This window comes from Diachasmimorpha longicaudata, chromosome 8, assembly GCF_034640455.1.
Source record: "Diachasmimorpha longicaudata isolate KC_UGA_2023 chromosome 8, iyDiaLong2, whole genome shotgun sequence".
Lineage (NCBI taxonomy): Eukaryota > Metazoa > Arthropoda > Insecta > Hymenoptera > Braconidae > Diachasmimorpha > Diachasmimorpha longicaudata.
Genome location: NC_087232.1, coordinates 4,028,783 through 4,048,720, shown reverse-complemented (window position 1 = coordinate 4,048,720; position 19,938 = coordinate 4,028,783). Strand labels below are relative to the sequence as shown.

General features: G+C 37.6%; 1 protein-coding gene across 2 annotated transcripts; it reads left to right on the top strand.

Moving 5' to 3' along the window:
• Positions 1-734: 734 nt before the first annotated feature.
• Positions 735-19,331, top strand: LOC135164961 (SKI family transcriptional corepressor 2). Of its 2 annotated transcripts, none has more exons than XM_064125781.1 (6): positions 735-1,115; positions 6,321-6,417; positions 6,884-7,778; positions 7,893-8,200; positions 17,547-17,676; positions 18,843-19,331. In XM_064125781.1, exons 2-6 carry the CDS (start codon positions 6,322-6,324, stop codon positions 18,941-18,943), a joined length of 1,530 nt encoding a protein of 509 aa, XP_063981851.1. In that variant the 5' UTR covers positions 735-1,115; position 6,321; the 3' UTR covers positions 18,944-19,331. The 2 variants fall into 2 exon arrangements, with proteins under 2 accessions (XP_063981851.1, XP_063981850.1); XM_064125780.1 differs by having other exon boundaries at positions 6,875-7,778.
• The last annotated feature ends 607 nt before the right edge of the window (positions 19,332-19,938 follow it).

The following is a 19,938-nucleotide window of genomic DNA, read 5'->3' as shown; positions in this document are numbered from 1 at the left end:
GGAAATTTAATGTTTAATATTAATTAATATTAAATATTTCATATTTCATATTTCATATTTAATATTAATTGACGATATCTGCGAAACAATGGTATTAATATAAAAAAATTATTGTCTACTTATGAAACAACATTTTGGGACTAATCAAAAACTAAATGTTTTGTCTTCACGAGAAATTGTAATATGTTGATATATTATCAGAGAAAAAATGTTTTCAATTCAATTAATTTTGTTGTTAAGTGGTGAGAGAAGGTACATTAACTCATCCCCAACCTTGGCTATTAACAAATATCTGAAGAACCAGACAGGGTGAAAAAATTTCATGTAGACTATTTTGTAAAACTCTCTTTTTTCTACAGAAAAGTTCATCATGAAAATTCCGACATTTCCCGTAATTTTTTATTCATTCATCAGAGAGCGAGGTTGAAGATGAGTTGGCTTACCTCCTTTAACCACCTCACTACGGGATTCGACCGGTGCTCTTCCTCTTCACTCGTCAAATTAAAAATATCTCCCCTCATTAATCTCCCTATCAGGAAAAAATGATTACTCCCCACTTAAAAATAAATCTCAATTACTCAGAGACTCTCATAGTTCAGCTTAAGAGAAATTCTCAGAGTATTCTGCTTGACATGCTCAGCGTTTTCATCGTACTATGATAATAACGTATTTTAAGTACGTGTTTGTAGTTACCCCTGAGGTGACCCATCCCTTCTCTACCCTCTGAAGAATCGTCGGGCGAGTGGGGAAGCATGAGAGAACGAAGAAGACCCCGCCCATGGGGGTGGATAATTCACAATTTTCATTGGTTCACAACGGGGGTAGTTATAATAGTGGGCGGAACTCCACAGTTTCACGCCAGAATCCTCGAACCAACGTCAGCCCGGTGGAAGCTCGGGGTGAGTTTCACCTCGGACTCACAACTCGGATGATTACATCGGTACTCGGGTCCCTATCACTTTACGTATGATTATCAAGTGTTAAACATTTTTCAATAATTCTTAGTTTTTCAGACAACGAAATTTTGTGAGTTTTCGGAATTTTTATTTTATTTTTCTTCAATGACGCAGAAGTGAATGGTTTTTCATTGGATCAAGCGAGATTTTGGTGGACAGGTAAGTGAAATTACATTTACGTTATTGAGAGTGCTTGATATGTGTGGACAAAAATGAATCGTCTGTCTATAGCTGTTTTTAGTTCATCTCAGTATGTTATAGTTTTTATAGTTTTTCTCTGAACAGTACCGAAATGTTTAGAATGGTTTTAATAAATAGAATGAATGAACAAGGGCTTTTTCTCAAATGGGTCTAGAGTGTGAAATGTTTGGTCAATAAGAGTCAGTTGATCTGGAGACATCATACGAGAAAGATATACCTTCTGCGTGCGATAATAATAAATTAAAGTTGATAGTTAAATCGTTTTTATATTATTGAGACAATTTTTATCCATAATCCAATATACGTAATTACAATTTTTCTGTAAACAGTTGAAAAAAAATTGTACATTACTTTTTCAACTTTTCTCGGCGGCTGGCGAATTTTTATTGAGTTACGCTAATTAAAATGACTGGTCGCCGATATTTTGACAATTTCTGAACACCTACATGGAGAGAAATTGTCTGTAACAATTCTAGTGCGAATATTAAAAAAAATCGCAATTCTCAAGTTGTAATAAAAAGAATTTTTCAAATTTTCTGATAAAATTTCTAGAGATTATTTGGAATTTTTTTTTGTAGAAGTTCGAGAAAAATTTACATTTAAGTCAATAAAATTACCAACACCAGCACTGGATTTTTTTCCCGGCCGTCCTATTCCGTACTAATAGAATGTTTTTTTTGAAAAATTTTCTAACAAAAAAATTTTGTAATAGAGTGAGTGAGATTCCTAGTAAACTCACGAGCCATAAAAATATCATTTTCTCTCACTCGGCCATTTAATTTTGCACTTGACTGCTCAAATAAAAATCTTTAAAACTAGATCCCAACAAAACCTAAATTCATCACGACTCCAGGACAAACTGTTCCCGGGAGACCGAGGGGGTCCTGTGCGTCCCCAGTGTTCAAAGATGCAAGTCCGAGGGTCCCTGCCCCATGTACTTTCCAAACAGAATAAACTGTGTGTCGTGAGGATTAGTCGAGAAAAAATACAAACACAACAAGTAATTGTCCGTCGTCCATTGTGATTGTAAATAGTCATTAATAAGTTATGATGAGCAGATATTCTACGGAGTAATTTTATGATTAAACAGTTAGGGGTAGTCGAGGGGAAATGCTAATGCCCTTCGGCGATATGACTGCGAGTGGAGGACTAGGGATTCAGCGTTTTAATTTTTTTCTTCATTACCCGGGAAAATATAGCGCAATATTACTCAAGTATTAAAATTCGGGCGGCTAAATATATCTCTCTCGAACCAAGTAATGATTAATTAAGTAATGGGTGACAATTTTTTATTTATACTCACGATTTTTTCATTTTTTTTTCATCTATGTTGACATCAGATGAGCGCACACTTGAGTAATTTTTGAAATATCCCCAGAAATTCAATTGAGAATTTCTTTTGACTTTACGATGACCCCATTTCAATATTTATAAAAATGTTCTTGTGAAAAATTAAACTTCGAGTCTGTTTACCTCAATATTCCCCTCCCTAGTGAAATCAATTAACACCTTAGGCAATTAATTGTGTCATACTTATAATTTAAGAGCAACAACGTTTGAATACACTATCCCAATCTTCTCGTCTGCTGCTCGGGGTAAGTCAACTTCATTAGTCTAATTATTGCTCGACCGCAGCCGGAAATTATTATGGTGGGGGGTAGAAACAGCTTTCCGAGTGCGAGCCGGTGTAAATTCGTTGATTAAATCGGGAGGCCAAATTCTCGCGTGGCCAGCCGAAATCGTTGCCAGCAGACAGGGGAGACCCCATCATCCATCCTGCCAGGTCACGCTGATGTTTAATATTTAATTCATTAAATCAGGATAATTGGTGTCGCCTCTTGTGAATTTACACCTGTCCCCAAAAAATTTCATATTAATACATCTTCAGATTTCAAAGCGATATGAGATGTTGTAAAAATTTAGTTTTTTATTAATATCTATTTCGTAATCAACCGAACGATTTTAATACTTTTATATTTCATGCGATAATTAAAAACAAGTCATGCAAAAAAAGTTACACAACAGCACCATAAAATTTGAAGGTTTATCGTTTTTTATTTGAGGGTAAATTAAAAGTTGATTGAAATCTTTAAAAAATTCCTATCAAGGTCAGTTTATTTTATTGGGCCTTCCTTCATTTTTTACTGTGCCGCAGAACAATTTTTCGGTAACTCATTGTGATTGGTTAACAATGAGCGCGGAATACGGCCGATTATTGCCGACGTTGGACCTCGTCATGGGAAATGTTGCATGAGACTTTAAATTTTTACGAGGTCGACATAGAAGTTTTCCTAAGCCGATAAAAATATTTTACTATGCGGCATAGTAATCTTTCTCAGGTCAGCAGTTTGCGTCGAGATTGTAAGGCAGCACAGTAATTTTTACCGGAATCACACTATAAAAATTCTTATATTTTTCTCTCCGTACACCTATCTGTTCCGTAATTTGACAGTCAAAATAATATTCGGTAAAAATTACGGAACAGTTACCCACTTTTTCAGTGAACTTTCAGGAAAAAATCCAGAACGTTCAAGAAAATGGATGAAACGGTCAGTGAAAAAATGCGTTACTGGTCCCTATACTGAAAGAAATTTTAAAAATTAGACCTCTAGAGGGTGAAACGTGGGGTGAAATGACAATCAACCACTTTCTAGGTAAAATTTTGTTGGAAAAATTACACTTGAGAGACTAATTTCTCTCATAAAACAAACATTCGCCTCTCGTTTCACCCTCTGGAGGTCTAATTTCCACCTAAATATCTTTCCACGTAATTTTTACTGAATACTTTTTTAACTAATAGATTACAGAACAGGCACATAATTTTTCAAAAAATTTTCTCTTCGGGTGAAAAAAGGAAAAAGTAAAATATCGTTTTTGAAAGTCGAAAACGCATTGAGAAACCGAAATAAATTATAGCAAATCCTTCAATCCCTAATAAATGATTCAACGAAATCTGAAGACAGCGTACAATTACGGAAGTACGATGGCATCATTTCTCAATCCCTGGAAGACTGGAAAAGGAGAACTAAAATCGGGAGGAGGGGTTGCCGCTTAGTCGTAACAGAAAGCAGTGAGATTTAACAATGTTACAATGAACGTATCCACCCCACTGCCGCCTCGCTTCCATTATTTCTCCTGTATTTCTCGTTTTCTCTTTAATACCTATACACATCTGTCTCCCCGTGCTCTGGCCCCTCCACTCGATTCAGGAGTCACCCTGGAGCCAAGATTGAATCATAAAATAAACCTGTGATGGGGAAACTACGGAGCTCACTTTGTGTTTGCATTTAAATAATCTGCACTCAAACGAGATATTTTCTTTTTAATACGCTGGATTTTTACTACACCGAGAGAATTTTTTTATAAAAAAATACCGTACATTTTTATAAAAGTCTATTATAAATCATTATAACATTTTTTCTATCCAGAAATTCAATAAAAATTGCTGTCACTTTTATACAGAATAAATTCTGTCGACTTGAATCATTTTTTTAAAATTATTCCCCGGATGTTACAAACAAAAAATGACCAGAACCGCACCCTGAGAAAAAAAATTATTTTTCCAAAATATCCATCTACTTCAGGGAAATAATTATTTTTTCAATCCTTTCTTCTGAAATCGAGTAATTCCCTCATAATTCTAATTACATTTTAATCGCGTCAATTATATTATTCTAGAACATGATCATATTATCTATAACTTTGAGTGAACTCCTGCAATAATTATGAGCATTAAATGACTCATTAAAATTCTTCCCTCAAGAAAATCAGAAATTTACAAAAACAAAATAATGATTAATAGAGTCCATTCAGGGTCACGTAGAAAATACTCATACTCATCTTATCGAGTCATATGATTATCGCAATTTAAACCTCAGTCAATACAATTTTCAAAAAATAAATACTTTTCTAAAATAAATGAATATTTGGCACAAATATTTTTTTTTCTTTTGTGCGGCCTCTCCTCACAACAGCTCATGTTTCACTGTAATTTTTATCATATTTTTATCTCCGTGTAGACAACCGGAAAGCCGAGTCCGTCCGAAATTCCGATATTCTCTCTCTGATGATGCCGCATTGTTTCACGGTGGATGAGAATTTAATTTGCACATTGAGGCATCGTCGAGAGAGCCGTGTGCAACAGAGACAGAGAATTATTGTACACATGGAGAGGGATAGGGTGGCTTGTTTAAGCGATGGGTGGGAGTGTCAAATTGAATTACCCTCCTGTTCCCCGTTGAACCGGCCTCCCGGGACGCTTTTGCCAACTTGTGCGCGTGCTCACACTCACATTTACACGCTTACCGGTGGCACACAGAGGAGGGACAATGTGTTCTGGCTTTGAGGGAAATGAGGGACCAATGGAATGAGGCAAGGGAGGATGGGAGAGGCGCCATCTGGAGCGCACGGTAACCCGAGCTGTCTGCCCTCATGAAGGCGTTTTCAATTAAAATCAACACCAAGGGTATTCTCCTTGTCTCCTCCTCATCCACCCTGTCCTCCTGGAAATTTCACAATCTCAATGGGCGCCTTCACTGGGCGTTAAATTAATCGTAGTTTCTCTCGTTTATGTCTTGGGGGTTCTTTATTTTTTTCAACTGAGGGAGGAATTGAATTTAGTTTAGAATTTCGAGATGTGTTTATCAACTTCCTGACCCGGAAGGAGGAGATTATTATCATTTGGAATCATTCCAAAGATCAACTCACCCTTTGAAGAACCCTGGACTATAAAAAATTCATCCCCCGCCATTAAACCCCTTAAATTTACGAGAAAATATGGCTCGATGGATGTAACAACAAATAATCCCCCGAGCAACAACAAATAATCGACAGTTTGATATTCAGAAGTGGAATAATAAAAGAAAAATTTACCCTCCAACCTTCACATCACCAGGTGACCCTCACGAATGAAGCCACTTGTATTCAGGCGTCTCCAGGAATTCTCATCCCTAAATTCTCGCTTGAACTAAATAAATTCGCTAAAAACCAATCATTCAATCACAAAAAAAAATCCAAAGCTGATTGAAACACTGAAAAAAGTGGTTATGATTGACTAGGGCAGACGAAAAAAAAATCCTAAACTCTAAAATAAATTAATCGACTGTATGTACACACAGAACTGAAAATAAACTCATCGTTTTTAATCTCTTTTTGTCATCACAGGATGGACGGTGCGGCAGTATTGTCACTGCCACCCCTTGGTACCCAGAAGCCCGTGCAATCCAACCCCCAGTCGCAACCGCACGCTAAACCGAATCAGGTAATCTGCCTCGTCGGTTTTTTTTTTTCTCCAGCTTTTATTATCCCTCCCTTTTTTCCAATTCCTCTTTCACTCTTTCACTTGATTGTACACTCGTGAATATAACGAATGTTTGTAAAAAAAAAAGAGAAGAGAAAAAACATACGCATTGAACATTTTCACAGCAACAGTCTCCATTGTGGAAAATCTATCACGTTAATGGAAATTGGTAGTTAAAGAATTTAGTTTTCCATTTTCAGGATAAAGGGGCAGGGGTTTCATTGAATTTTCTTGTCCATTGTTGTCTGGACATTTTAATTGAACAATCCATCACTAAAATTAATGACGATTTTGACATGATTAAAAAACTAATCATGATAAGGAATTTTTAGTTTGAATAATTTTAGTCACCATATGATCATAAATAAATCAATAAATCAGCGCATCGAAACAGTCATAGTGTGACTATAACCTTTAGGAGTTACAGGTCGGTTCAGTTGCCCTCTACGGGATTCACATAGTCTCCCTGGTGATCGAGGGCCAGGAGCGTCTCTGTCTAGCCCAAATAAGCAATACCCTGCTGAAGCAGTTCAGCTACAACGAGATTCACAATCGCCGAGTGGCCCTGGGTATCACCTGCGTCCAGTGCACTCCCGTACAGCTGGAGATCTTGAGAAGAGCTGGTGCAATGCCCCCCTCCTCCAGAAGATGTGGAATGATAACTCGGCGAGAGGCCGAGCGTCTCTGCAAGTCCTTCCTCAGTGACAATGCACCTCCAAGACTACCAGAGGACTTTGCCTTCTCGGTGCATCACGAGTGTGGCTGGGGGAGCCGGGGTGCCTTTCTTCCGTCGCGATACAACAGCTCCAGGGCCAAGTGCATCAAGTGCGCCTACTGTGGCCTCTTCTTCTCGCCGAACAAGTTCATTTTCCATTCACATCAGACTGGCCTGGGCAACAAATACGTAGAGCCCGACGCCGCCAACTTCAACTCCTGGAGACGACACATGAAGCTGTCAGGCTCACCACCGGACGAGGTTGTTCATGCTTGGGAGGATGTCAAGGCGATGTTCAATGGAGGGACTAGGAAGCGCCTCCTGGCGAATCACGACTCCAGGGATTCACCGAATGTCAGGAGAGGTAGAATGTCCCCGAGTACACCAGTTCCACCAGCTATCACCAGCTCCATATCTGCTCCTCCTGCTCACCCGGTGCATCCCAGAGTGCCACCGTTTCCCGAGCAACCGTTGCCCTTGCCCAGGAGCTTGATGATGGACTACCTGTGGCGGCAACATCAGCAGGTTGTCGCTGCTGCCAAGACACCGGGTTTCGCCTTCCACGCTTACACCATGCCGTGGCTCAAAAGGCCTGTCCTCCTTTCAGGTGAGCATGAGATTTTTCGCACCTTCAGATGTTCACGAAAATGTCAATGAAATCGATTCTTTGAAATTAGAATTTACTGGAACTTGAATTACCTGTGTTTTTCTCCTCGAACAGGACCTCTACCATTGCCCTTAACCGGAACTGATGCCACTGATCCTCTGTTACCACCACTCACCCCAACTCCTCTTCACCTATCAGCTTTCCGTCCAGTAATTCGACCGTCGCCCGACGTCGAAGCCGCAGCCACCGATGAACCCGATGGTAATATTGATAAAGGCGAGGATTCAGACGGTGAAGTAGATATCGAGACCACCGAGGACGATGATCAATCCATTCGGAATCATGTTGCTAATTCCATTAGTGTTAATCAAAGTGCTAAGGACAGTTCATCACCTCAGTGTTGGAGTCCAGCGCGTGAAACCGTAAGTGATTCGAGTAGAATTTTATAAAAAAAGTGTTTGCCAAAAATTGTGAGAAGAAATTTGCATGAAAACATCTGTAAGATACTCAAAAATTCTCAAAACCTTAAACACTTGTCCCCTTCCTCACGAGTACGCAATTGTCTGTCCCCGTGTGACCCACCATCCACTCCACACGGAACAATCACACCAGCGTGACGGTTGATAGCGACACGCGACCCATCGGCACGCGACCCCATCGTTTTTGTCACAGCGAAAACCCTAGTACAGAAAATATTTGCCCAACCATTCAGATAGATTTTACGATGACGTTCTATGAACGCATAGTTTTTTAACTCTATTACACAGAGGTGGGGGAGGGTATGAATGATGGAGTGAGCAGTGACGTGTAACTGGAGAATCATCCACTCCCTGTATAGAATTTCCCCTGCGGACAATCGCAAACAAGTATTAGCTTAATCGAATGAACTTTGTCTACATTCCACGTGCGATAGAAAAATCAAATTGAGAAATTAACTATACGGTATAGTAGGGCCTTACCAGCAAATAAAATGCTCATAGATATGAAATTCACTCGAATTTCCCCACAATTTCGTTGACGAAGAGAAAAATTCTTGAAAAATTACGCACGTCTTCCATAATTTTTAACTTTTTAGTGAACTCTCAGGGAAAAGTCCAGGACGTTCCAGAAAAAGTAGGAACGACGTGCCAGTCAAAATAGTATTCAGTAAAAATGAAGGAAAAGTTGAGCATTTTTTACTGAACGTTTCATACTTTTTCTGGAACGTTTTGGACTTTTTCCTGAAGGTTCACTGAAAGAGTGCGGGACTATTCGGTAATTTTTACCGAATTTGATTTTGACCGGCAGATTACGGAACCGGCACGTAATTTTTTAACAAATTTTCTCCCCATTTAACTGTTCCTTAATTAATTCTCCAATTAATAAAATAATTCTTCTCTCTGTGTCATTGTTCCTTAATTAATACTACAATTAATACAACAATTCTTCTCTCCATGTAACTGTTCCGTAACGAGTACTACAATTAATACAACAATTCTTCCCTTCGTGTAACTGTTCTTCAATTAATACTGTTTCAACTGGCAGATTACGCAACAGTCACGTAATTTATCAAGAACTTTTCTTTCCCTCTTCGATTTACCATCTGAATATCCGTCAAGTCATTACTTGTACTTGAAGACCAGGTGATCAGCTAAGATTCCCACGCGATGATTTTGTCTGAACTAAAATTAGATTATTTAAGCACAAACCTCCCCTCAATTGAAACAGTTGAATTGAAAAAAATCTCCGTTAATTGCAATAATTCCTCTGTAAAGGCAAGATCTCTCCGATCCACTGATATGTTTTTACGAAAGATCCACATGCACTCAACGTAGGTGAGAGGATAATCCCCGGTATCAGGGGATTGCCAGACGGCTTTTCAATTCCCCTCGTCGGTGAACGTGTCGAGTGTGAGGGGAGTGAAGTGCCTTGTATGTATTTCACCCCTCTCGAAATCCTTCATGCGCTTGTTGGCTGTACTCCTGGAGCAATCTCTCTCACTCCAGCTGAAGAAGTACTCCCTTCAACCTAGTTACCACGCCGCCAATGGAACAACTGTATTGCGGTAACTAAGTAATCCTCGAACGTTATTTGGAGTTATTTGTCGCTCCAGTGAATGCAGTGCAGGGACATTCGGAGGGGTCATTTGTTGTCATTGATGAGTACAGTCTTGAAGCTTCTTTCACTCATCTGATCTCCATTATTTCCAAGGAATTGGCGGATCGCTGGACATTCAGGATATTTATTCATTGGTTCATTTACATGGCAGTGAGAGTGATGGGGAAAAAAGGAAGGTGTCCTGGAGATGGACTCTCGATGCTTCCAATGCAATTAAATGGTGTCACGTAGTCGAGAATTGGTGGACTTCTGGGTCTCGTGGGTGACCGGCATTCCAATACGTTTAAATCAAAGAAGACTGGTTTAGTTAGCTCCTACCGCAACTTTTAATTGCATCCGCCCTTTGGAGATCTGAGGGACTTGAGGGCCATTAAGTGGAGGTTTTTATTGAGTCGTTCAGGGAGTTTAGGGGGGTGTGAGGTCTTTAGGAGATAATTTCAAGATTTTTTTTTTAAGACTTTGGATTCTGAAGGAATGAGGGCGTATCATACCTGAAGAATTGGGTGTTCTGATATTGAGGTTAGACAGACTGTTAAGAGAAGATTTTTCTTTCCAAAAAATGAACAGTTTTAGGGCAAAACGAAATTTTTTTTATAGTTATTTACTCCAATGAGAAATGGTTTTGTAAAGCTGAAATTTTTATTAAAAAGTCGTAATTAAGTGGAGGGAATTTGGACGTCAAGCAGATTTTATCTTTTGTCATAGTTCGGTGGATATTTATTTTTAATAAAAATTTAAGAATTGTTGAGGAGTATAGTCTGGATGTAATTGAGCAATCGTAGGGTTCACTGACGATAATTTTTATTTCCTTTTTTATTCCTGTCTGGTTCTATCTTTGCCGCTAATATTGATTAAATCCTCCATGGCATTTTCAGTAACGGTAAAATGTCACGTTTCGACCTTTACCACAGGTAGACTCTAATCCACAAGGGGAATTCCATGAATAAATTGATTAATCTAGTCGACGAATTTATTTTCCGTTGCTCAAGCCGGAAACATTTGATCACCACTGGATTTCAAACCATTCCCCTCATTCCCTGGCTTGTCTCTTTATTACGTCAGCTTTTATTTGTGGAGGAAGGTCTGAGGAGGACTGGAGAGCATGGGCGGTGACTGTTGATTGAATTATAATCGTCCGGTGGTCTGACTCCGCCCCGAGACCCTCTCAAATCCAATTCCAGGGATTCTACGACTCTCCCCTTTTGGTGGAATAATATTCTACGTTCGATTCAATTTGAGTTGGATACTCTGGTGATTACTGTCGAGTGCAAATGTTGTGCCGAAGATTAATCATTGGGTTATCGATTTTTGAGAGGAATGGGGGCTGACCAGATCTTGGGAATTTCCACTGGCTGGAGAGCGGACTGAAAGAAAATTTCAATTACGAGCGTATCGTCGAGGAAATAATCTATAATCTATAGATATTGTACGATTCGATTTAAGTGAAAACTATGTCATAATGAAATTGATGGGGAGAAATTATTAACATAATGTCATTAACAGTTAATATATGATGATCAAATTTAATTTTAGATGAGAGAAGTTTTTGTCGAAAATTTGTCTCCGCGTGGAAGGACATCCTTAGGGATCCAATTCTGCCAATCTCGGATTATTGAAGACTGAAAAAACTCCAATTAATTCCCTCTCTGATAATCACAATCGATTTAATCAATGAAGAATTGTTCTTGAACATCTCTCGAGTGGTGGAGTAAATTTTAAAAAACCAAAAAGATTATGAGATTATGAGTCTCTGGAGAGTCTTAAAACATATGCTTCTCTCAGCTGTACCATAATTTGACAGATATTGGTAGAAGTCTTCTGCGGATGTTCCTCCAACTTGATTATTAATTCACTAAGACATATCGAAACGAGTGACCTGAAATGAACGACATTTTTCTTGAATTACTACTGTTCGATTGTTTCCGAGAATTTAATAACTTCGATTACAAGCAATTCCGCGGAACGATGATGCTCAGAAGTACGAACTCATCCAATTGAAAACAATGCCATGTAACGCGATTGCGGATATTAAAACCACGATCGAATTCCCTCAGATTTAAACTTCCCCCTTCAATTAACAAATTCCCTCATTCACTCGAGCCTCCCATACCCGACTCTGAAGCCATCCACGTTGGATCGTCGGATTCCCTCGATCCAAATTTGAATGAATTTCAAAATTACCTAAACATTAATGAGGATTAATTGACCTACGGTGATTTTTGTAACATTATATTTGTCGCTATATTTTGCGCTTCAATTAATACATCAAAATTGATTTATCTTTCTGTATCGTCCAACGCGGAGAGAAAAATTCTTGAAAAATTACGCACCGGCATAATCTTTCAGGAAAAATTGCAAAATTTTTCGGAAAAAATATGGAAGGTTCAGTGAATAAATGCGTAACTGTTCCGTACTTTTTACTAAATACTGTTTCGACTGACAGATTACGGTACAGCCACGTAATTTTTAAGGATTTTTTATGCCCAAGCCCTGCTATATTATGAGCCCAAAATTTGCTCCGAACCCGTTCTATTTAAGCCAAGTAAGCCCCTATGAAGCTTTCAAAAATGTCCGGAAAAAATCGGCAAAAAATGCATCACAAATATGGAGAAAATCCAATGACGCACCGGGATGGAAGAGAAACTTTTGCCGTTTACGTAAAATCCATCCCGGCGCGCACGCTACGATTGTTTCGCCATAATCCTTTATTGGATCAACGGGGCTGAAACAATTGAGCGACCCCGGGGATTCAGGTTGGGTTATACAGAGGAGAGCGAGAGAGGCGGAAAAAAGAGGGGGTTATATGTGTACGGCAAAGGGATGCATTTTCTAGTATATCTGAAAGCGAAACAGAGCGAGTTGAAACATAAAGTCTGCAAGCGAGAAATGGGAATTGAAGAAGGGGATGATGAAAGTGGTAGTGGGTGGGGGGAGGAGGGGAGGTGGCTTGAATCGCTACCTACTTTGCCGGGTGAATGAAGTTACAAATGGGAGAACGCGGAGCTCATCCACAAGTGCGGAGAAAATCGTACTTTCGGGCTTTTCTCTAACGGTAATACGGCGGTGATTCAATGGCCCAAGGCCAAATCCCGTTGGAGTAGAAAATTTTTCGAAATACATTTTAGTTTTTTCTTTAGACGATTCAACTAAAATCGCCGCACTATCAGACGTGTTTTCAATTCTGGTGATTTTTGGAATTGTTTATTGCTAATAAATTCTAGTTACAGGGTACGGTATATTCCTTTCTATTTTGGGGTCCATTAGGAGCTAATAAATTGTAGTTTTGCACGGGATATTCATCAATTAGACATTTTGAATGACCCTGATTTTTTAGGAAAATTTTGAAATTCATACCGCACAGGGAGAAAAAAAATTATTTTTGCTAAATATCCATTTATTTTAGAGAAATATTTATTTTTTCAATATTTTTCCGGTATAATCACTGTCAACAGGGACCGAATTAAATTTAAATTACGATAATCATATTACTCTAGAAGATGAGTATTTTCTGCGTGACCCTGAATGATCTCTATTAATAATTTTTTGGTTTTTCTAAATTTCTGATTTTCTTGAGGGAAGAATTTTAACGAATTATTTAATGCTCATAATTATTGCAGGAGTTCACTCAAGTTATAATGAACCTGGTCATGTTCTAGAACAATATAATTCACGCAATTTAAACCTAATCAGAGTGGTCAGGGAATTAGTCAATTTCAGAAGAAAGAATTGAAAAAATAAATATTTCCCTCAAGTAAATGGATATTTAGCAAAAATAATTTTTTTTTCTCAGTGCACGTCCAACATTTCATAAACTTCATCAATACAACGCAGTAAAATAAAAAAATGTGATCATTTCGAAAGGAAAGTAGAAATTTTTTAAAATCATATCGTATTGTTCTTCTCGGCTGCTCGAGTTTTGTCTTTCCTTACGGTCTTCTCCGATAATACCGCGAGCGTCACGTACAAACGATAATAATGATCCCGTTGCGTCCTCCCATAATGCCCGCTACATGCCCCGAATTCACTTCTACAAACTCTTGCCAATCAATCTTTCCTTTTTTTGCAACCCGTTTGGATTCTAAGGGATTACTTCTTTCCGGATGAAATTGCTGGGAAATTCGCTCTACCCCGTCGTTCTATGGAATTTATTTCTCCTTTTCATTCTCATCGAATTAAGAGGCAGTGGTACCCCCTGAAAAAGTATCAGTGGTCTACTTCAATCGAATAAAAATCGTCACCAGATTTTTTTTCTCACTTCAAGAAAGCGTGGTTAGAAATAAATAAACGTGTTCACTCGTTACAGACCAGAAATATTTATTTGTAAAATATCACACCGGTATGTGACCCCGGTTATTGGAATATAGATAACACCAATACCACATGGAGGGAAAAATTCTTAAAACATTACGTTCCTGTTCCGTAATTTGCCCGTCAAAACAGTATTCAGTAAAAATGACGGAACAGTTACGCATTTTTTCACTGAACGTTCCATCGTTTTTCCTCAACGTTTTGCATTTTTTCTTGAAAGTTCACTGAAAAGATCAGTAACTGTTCCGTAATTTTTATCGAATATTGTTTTGACTGACAGATTACCCCATATGGGCTAGTGACCTCATCTCACGTCATTGCCCGCCATTTAAGTAGTACGAATAAACAAAAAGTCAGACGTCAATTACAACGAGAAAAAACAAATGAAAAAACCTCGAAAGTTATTAAATCAATGAAAAAACTACTCATTTAATAATCATTCCCCTGAATTGACACTCCATGTTCCATGATTACAAAATATTAATCCATCAAATTATCCCTTCAATTAATTTCTCAAACAATACCAACGATTAATCTCATCAATTAATGTTTTTCCTTTTTGTTATTCATTTTATTATTTTCCCACCTCTCTATTAATCGCCAGAAAGCCTTTAATAGCTCCATTAGAATGTTTCTATTCGAATCGACTATTGTTTATAATTATCTCAAATTTTAATTCTCGAAATTCGAGTGATGTTCATGCTGCTTTAATTATCGTCATGACTAGCGTGTAAAATCAAATCTCCCCCTCGAGTGTGCGTTTAAATCGAGATTTTTCGCGATGTTATTATCATCCCCGACATATGGTAGTCCCCATCCCGTGCCACCTGCTCAAGTCATCCAAAAGAAAAATCGATACGTGTTTTGACTGGAAGGCATTAGCCACAGTGTTCAAAACATTTTTCATACCGTGTCAAATTACATCACAATGGCCTTGTACATCCAGTGTAGGCACTGAACAAAGGGGTGAAACAGGGGGTGTTTGCACGGGCTTCTACTATTTCCGGCGTACAAAAACGTAATTACTTCAAATCCCATTTTATGAAAGTTTTATCATCGCGTTCTTTGTGATGGCTCTTGGACTTGGGCCATTAGACTAGGAAAGATAATTAATGTTTGCCCGGGTAAATAGACGGAACGGTCTTATTACATTTGGACGGATGTCACTGTGTCACTATTGTTAAATTGAAAAGTCACGATGGGGGAATTGTAATTTCATTTCGTATGCATTGATTGATGTTTTATTTTCCTATTCAGTGGGAAATTAAAAATATCGGGAAATAACAGGCGCCTTGAAATTAAATAGAAAAAAGGGTGAAAAATTACTGTGCCAGGCACTAGAATCGAGGGGCAACACGCTAGAATACTGCAATGTGTTTTACTCATACATATAAATTCCTATCGATACCGTAAATTTTGTAATTAATATCTGGCTTCGTAAAATTTACTGAAGAGCACCATAAAATTTGAAGGTCTAAAATTTTTTATTTGAGGGTAAATTAAAAATTGATGGAAATCTTTCAAAAATTCCTATCAAGGTCACTTTATTTTATTGTAAGTAAGTAAGTAAGTTTTATCGAAATTACGCTACAAAAATAGTCAGAATTTTCTCTCCGCGTTGATAACTGATAACACGAATAAATATTTTGTCAAAAAAAAAATAGAAGTTTTTGTTTATTGCTAATGGACATATAGCAATAAACTATAATTTTAAATCTCCCACATCAAAACCTAACGAAAATTAAATAAAAATTCTAGTCCATCATTTTTTTTTAAATTGAAGCCCTTTTCTTGAGCACAAAAATGATCTCCCAACTGATTTGTTTTTCATAATTTTTTGAAACTCTAAAATTATGCAGAATATTTCTAGGTAATTAATTTAGTTTTCATTAAATGATTTTTTGGATGAAATAGTGTTGTTTAACACGAACACATGAAATTGATCATAACTAGATATTGCGTTTTTTCATTTTACTTTTACTGCCGTGACTGTTATAACACGTGAGGTATGAATATTTTATTTCCACCGAGAATGGAAATTACGGCAATCGGCTTTAACTGCCGTTAGCATCGCGAATGGGTATCTCCCAACGTACATCAGTTTTATGCGCAACCCAGTTTTCAAGTGGAAAAGGTAGATCTCCGGAGCTAACGAGTTCCAGAGAAAAACGTTAATGTGAATATTTCCATTTTCTTATTTTTATCATTCACATTTATAAAGTCTATCCTGAACCTTACGATACCCACTAATTAATAAAACATCAATCAATCCCCGAAAAAGCGCAATAAACTAATATATAACTGCTAAATAAAAAAATTTCATTCCGAATCCTCAATCCTTAGATGTCAGGTCACATGACTTTTTTATACCTCTCCTTTTGTCTCCCATTTCATGTGGACAAACCGTGGACCATCTAATTATAGTGCAATTGAGTCCACGATCCGACGAATTGGAGCGCAAAATAATAAACTGAATTATGAATTTCATGTGAAAAATAATAATTAAAAACTCTGACGTGCGGTTAAAGTGCTGGACTAGTATGTCATTGATCCGGATTCGACTTCTGGCGACGACGATCACAATTTATAGGGCTCTAATCTCACAGTGTCACTGTCAAGTCGCGATCTCATCAAAGGGACGACTGTACCTGGACAGGTAGAGTTTGCCTTGAGGGTGAGGCCTTCCCTCGTCCTTCGGCGAACGTGGTACAAGGGGTCGGGGTGGGTTGGGAACAAATCGTTCAACCCCAAAAGGTATACGAAGAGAAAATAATTAAATAATAATAATTAAAGATAATGAAAATTTCCTGGATAGAAGTGATAAAAAAATTGAAAATGGAATAGCGAGTTCAATGCCTAGTCGATCATTAATATCGGTCGATTGTTATCGACCGACATTAAATAAACTGTCACCTGAATCCCAGGGGGTTCCTAAACTTTCCACAATAGATGAGCACGTGGATTACGAAATGAAAGACGAAGCTATTGTCGCATAGTTGAGTAGATTGATCGCAATTGAATGGATGGGGTGTAATCGAGTCAAATTTCCCTCATAGATATTCACGCACATCGTGCAAGTTAACAAAACTATTTGCAAAAAACGTGAGCCGAACCTCATCCCGTTCCTTAATTTCTTTCGATAGCCCTATCTTAACCCTTTTTTCTCATTAAAAATGCGAATTAATCCTAATAAATTCGGCATTTCATAATTGTCAATTACTATTTTTAATAAAAATCAAATTGAATGATGCGATTTGTATTCCCGTATTGACGAGCTATTTAATTAAAGTTGAAATCGATTATCTAACATATTAAGTCATCTCATATGAAAACTTAAAAATATCTTTTTATGTTTTTTTTCAGGAAAGAGAAGCTGAAAAATTAGCAGAAGAATCATCTCACATTCGTGATGTGAAACCGGAGATTCATCAGACAAAAATATCTGAAACATGGCATGGAAGTGCGTTCTATCGGCACTTAAATATTCTCAAAGGTAACATATTGTATAAGACGGCTAGAAAAAATTAACAAATAATTTAAAAAGAAAAATAATTATGCTACATCGATATCGATCAGTAACACTGTTGATTGGCAGTAATAATTTGTGATACTGATACTTCAATTGAACACTTCTGAGAAATTAAATGGGCTTTCACCCTCAATATAATCTCACTATTTCGGCAAACGATACAACCATGAAATACACTGAGGCTAATCGTTTGCAATTAGTCGGTACTAAAGTGTTTACTGGAACGGTGGGAGACGTGGCCCAGCACGTGTTTGATAGCAAAGTGGTAACGAGGTAACCATCGAGAAAGGGGGAGAGACTTGAAAGCCTCCGGATCGCCCACTTCTGTACTCTCAGGAATGGGGGGGGGGGCGGGGGGTGGGATTTAACGTTATTGTAGAGCGCACGCGTCTCTAATGCTCTTTGACGCTATCATAGATGTGTACCTGGGGCTTAGTCGGCAGGATTTGGCGTTTCATTTGCGGTTTGATTTGCCCAGGGAATTTTGAAAAATATATTTTAACAATTTTTTGGGACTTTGGAAGACATTGTCAGTACTGACGGAATCCCGAAATTCCCGGAAGATGAGCATACGATTTTTTAAAACGAACATCCGGTTATGGGTCGATTCTTACGGTAAAAAGTCGAAAATATAATTTCATTTCTTTTCTGTTATTTTATGCATAAAAAATTGGGTTTTAATGGTGATTAAGAGTCACGAGATGAAAAACAAATCCACTCATAGGTAAAAAAATTAAATTATTACTGTGTTATTGGAAAAAAAAATGTTTTGCTGTTTGTTTGCAACTCTCCCAATCATTTATTTCCACAAATCCGCAGAAGCGTTTCTATTCACCTTCGATACGTAAGCCGAAAATAACGAGTCGCTTTTACGGTGAATAGAATTTGCGGATTGCAAATAAGCTATTGAATTAATGGGTGAGTTCATTCAGTGAAAAAGGATTTTATTCTGTAATGACAAAATACTAATTGAGTTGGTTAAAAATAACAGAAATGGTTTCAATGTCAGAAATTCTTCGTTCCCTTGATTATCAATGATTTTTTTATTTCTTTACCCATGTTGAATTCATTAATTACGCACATTAAATATTCAATACTTTTTAAGATAATTCTTTTACTGTTATCAACAGGTGGAGAGTCAACAGATCGACCAACGCCAGACTGCTCAGCATGTAGACCCAATCGAATGTTTTATGGACAAATTAACAGTCCCCCAGCGTCCACTAATTAACCCGCAGTAATCGATTCCTGAATTCATTAATGAAATTTCGAAACGCAAAACAATCTTTTTCCATGAGATTTCTCCATCAAATCTCTAGTTTTCTTCTAGTCTTCTCGAATTACTCGTAATCACCACAACATTATAGTGTAGATATTAATTACCCGACTGTACATAGTTACGATAATCAAGAAAAATGCAAGTTACGATCTCAAGTCTTTCGCACTGCTTCATGAGTATTGAAATAAGATGTTGAATTAAATTATTAAGAACGAATTCTGAGTCTGGAGATTCTAGTCATTCTATTCTAGTCATTAATTGATTATTGATAATTGCGGATTTTTGCGCATCGTGTAAAGTGATATTAATGGTGTATTTACTAAGAATAATCAATGTTACTAGTCACTATCGTATGTAACAAAAATTATAATAAAATCGTTATCAGATATTAATTGAAAATTGATGTTTCTCTTCTCATGGAATAGTGTTGTTGGTCCAGAGTATATTTTCTGTTTTTCATTTTTTTGGAACTCTCAAAAAAAAGATGAGGTATTTTTTCTTCGTCCAGAAAGAAAAAAAAATCAGTTTCAATTACTCATCGGGAAAAATCTGTTGTACGTGCACAAAACCCGACGGTAATCTCAGACTCTCGTGGAGTTTAGGAAGCGAAGAAATCTCCTCAGGGAGCTTTTCAATGGCCCTTAGAGGGGGCATACAAACGGTCCACACACGACAATACCATTCCCTCGGTGATCGTCAGCAGAATTTCGGATACTAACCACATATGCCCCCTTCACAATGAAAAAAAAATGAGGGAGAGGAAAAAGGTACGACTTACTTTAACATCATACCAAACTACATCACATGTATTTTACATTCTCTGGAACCAGTAGTTCAACTAGAAAAAAAAGGAGACAGCGGAACATGAGGCTAATGGTGCGGCAAATGGGTATTTGCAAATGGCAGAGTTCAAAACTCTTGGAATAAACTGAGCGAATGATTTTTGT